Raw genomic sequence first — 2,644 nt, forward strand, 5'->3', positions numbered from 1 at the left:
CCCGTCGCCTGATCCAGCGAGGGAGCCGCGCGGCGCGTCCCCACTACTGCCTCTGGTCACCAGATCCCGTCGGCCGCCTCCTTCCCCTCTTAATCGACCACCAGATCCCCGCCTCCCTTCGCCGGACCCGTTCCCGAGCAGCCGTCGGCCGCGCCGTTCTTCCTCGGCTTTGGCGTCCACGTGCAGCGGCTGGGGCCATCATGGGGAGCAGCACGCTCGTCCCCGGCGACTAGGTGCGGCGCAGGAAGGACGGCCCCGACGTCCGCGGAGGAGCACGCGCTGGCGGCGCTGGAATTGCTGTGCACGGCGGCTGGCGACGCCTCGGCGTTGCCCAGGGAGGCTCCGGCTGTGCCCGTGCGGGCGTGTGCCATGGAGGGCTTGTCCGGCCGTGGCCACGAGTGCGCCATTGGCATCCTGGCGGCCATCTACAACGGGGAGGCCATGGACGCGTGGTGGGCGCGGTGCAGGGCGAGTACCGCGCGGGTGGTCGGCTCAAGGTCACCTAGCTCCTCCGCGCGTCCTCCCCTGAGCACCGCTCGCTGCCTTGTGCTCCGGCTGCCGCCGCCTCACTGGCGCGTGCGTTCGTGGTCGGGAGGTGGACATGTTGGCTGTGCTTAGTCCATGAACAGACAGGCTGGCACATAGCTCGGGAGCGAGTGCTGCCAGCTCGTGTGTGGGCTCGCCGCATCGAGTGGTCCATCTGCTCCAAGCTCATGGGCATGCCTGCAAGAATGAGCTCCCCGCTGGCCGCCGGAAAGCTGTTTGATGAAATGCCCCATAGAAATAGATGTGAAGAAGATGACCATTTTACTCATTGACAGGCGGGGCCCGCATAGCATTTGCCACATCAGTCGGTCAAAGTTTTGGTCTTCGCCACGTCAGCCCGAAATGTGGGCCCAAGATGTCAGAACAACTGTTTTCGCGAGCTTATGAGACCATAAGTGCTCCGTGTTACTGGTTAGGCACAAAATTGATGATTTTTTATGCCCTGGCTCAAATGTGGTATCAAGTTGTTACCCTAACTCCAAATGTGGTGGTTTTCAGTAAATAACTCCTGTTACGGCTTGTGCTTAGACTTCCTGACAACCGAAATGACTTCTGTTAAGGCTTTAGCTAGGTTTGAGAATCAATCTCTGGACGGACACCATCATGCATCGGCGTATTACTGCTGAAGTACTTGGTACATTGACAGATACGTCCTGAGCTAGCTAAAGGTTTGAGACAAACCAAAGAGGTTACACATATGGACGATGCGATGTGAGCCACGTATTCCTGTCCTTCACTAGGCTCCAACGGGGCTCTTAATGTGCCAGCTAGGAGAGGTGCGACCCCCTCCTTCACATGCATGTATGCATGCATGGCCCATGCAGTGCAGGGTACCCTACACCGGCCGTCACCAACCAAATCACATGCGTGATACACACATACACGCCGTCTCCGGCCGGTCTATATAAACCACCCACACCTTGCTAGCTTCCTTCATTAGACACACTTAAACCCTCCTAGCTCACTCTCACCAGCAGTACCTACTAGCTAGCCGGCAGCAATGGCGTCCAGGACCTTCTCGGCGGCGTGCCTGCTGGCGCTGCTGGTGGCCAACACGTTCCTCGCCGGCGATGCCTGCGGCAGCTGCAAGCACCAAACCCCGCCGCCGGCCTCCCCGTCCCCGCCCCCACCATCGCCGTCTACGACGCCGTGCCCACCTCCTTCGTCAGGCGGCACGTCGTGTCCCACGGACACACTGAAGCTGGGCGCCTGCGCCAACGTGCTGGGCCTGGTGAACGTGGGCGTCGGCAAGCCCCCCAGCGGCGGCGGCGACAAGTGCTGCAGCCTCCTCGGCGGCCTGGCCGACCTCGAGGCCGCCGTGTGCCTCTGCACCGCGCTCAAGGCCAACGTCCTCGGCATCGTCCTCAACATCCCCGTCAAGCTCAGCCTCCTCCTCAACTACTGCGGCAAGACCGCCCCCAAGGGCTTCCAGTGCGCTTAGTTCATCAGTTACACTCCAGCAAATCGTCCATCACTCAGCGCATGCATGCATCGTCAGTGCATGTATGCATGTATGTTATTTTAGTTGTTCATTCCAAATTTGATTTCATCATGCAATAATCGGTCGGTTGTTAAGTAGTTCTTTTTGCGTGTGTTAATTTATATGCACTGCTTTGGTGAGATTAATTTGTCCTAGTTTGGCTGTGTACTACAAGAGATAAATACGATTGGGCGCGCGCGCGTGTGCTTGAACAGTAATTTCATTAAGCATGTGTAACACTTGTGTATTTGTTTGATGAAATGTAATTTGCAGAATATTCATTCATTCGTACCTTGCTCGCTTTTTCATAATCCATGCGTGTACTTTACTTAGTACTACTATAACACAAGCTAATTTCATTTCTTGTCTAAATTTGAAGCTGATTTCATCGTTTTTTGGAATAATACAATAAGCTTGGTTGATGTAAGTGTATGCACATTGCGATGTTGAATGGTCCTGGCTTATGTCCAACAAAATATAGTGTATGTGGAGTAGGGTATCAGCTAGTATGTAGCCATGCAAGTGCCAAGGTGTGATTCCGCGGTTTTTTTTTTTGAGAAATAGTTTTCTAGGAACATTTTTTAGAAATAGTCGCGATTCATTGTTTTCCAGGGAAAG

The 2,644-nt window shown here is 55.3% G+C and overlaps 1 protein-coding gene across 1 annotated transcript; it reads left to right on the forward strand.

The window, feature by feature from the left end:
- The first annotated feature begins 1,468 nt into the window (after window positions 1-1,468).
- On the forward strand, window positions 1,469-2,311 carry LOC125511565 (putative lipid-binding protein AIR1B). The gene has a single exon (XM_048676973.1). The coding sequence runs from the start codon at window positions 1,547-1,549 to the stop codon at window positions 1,985-1,987; it is 441 nt and encodes a 146-aa protein (XP_048532930.1). The 5' UTR covers window positions 1,469-1,546; the 3' UTR covers window positions 1,988-2,311.
- The last annotated feature ends 333 nt before the right edge of the window (window positions 2,312-2,644 follow it).

This window comes from Triticum urartu, chromosome 5, assembly GCF_003073215.2.
Source record: "Triticum urartu cultivar G1812 chromosome 5, Tu2.1, whole genome shotgun sequence".
Taxonomy (NCBI): Eukaryota; Viridiplantae; Streptophyta; class Magnoliopsida; order Poales; family Poaceae; genus Triticum; species Triticum urartu.

Excerpts from the sequence above, each read along its gene's own strand:
- LOC125511565 (XM_048676973.1), top strand. The coding sequence starts at position 1,547 with ATGGCGTCCAGGACCTTCTCGGCGGCGTGCCTGCTGGCGCTGCTGGTG.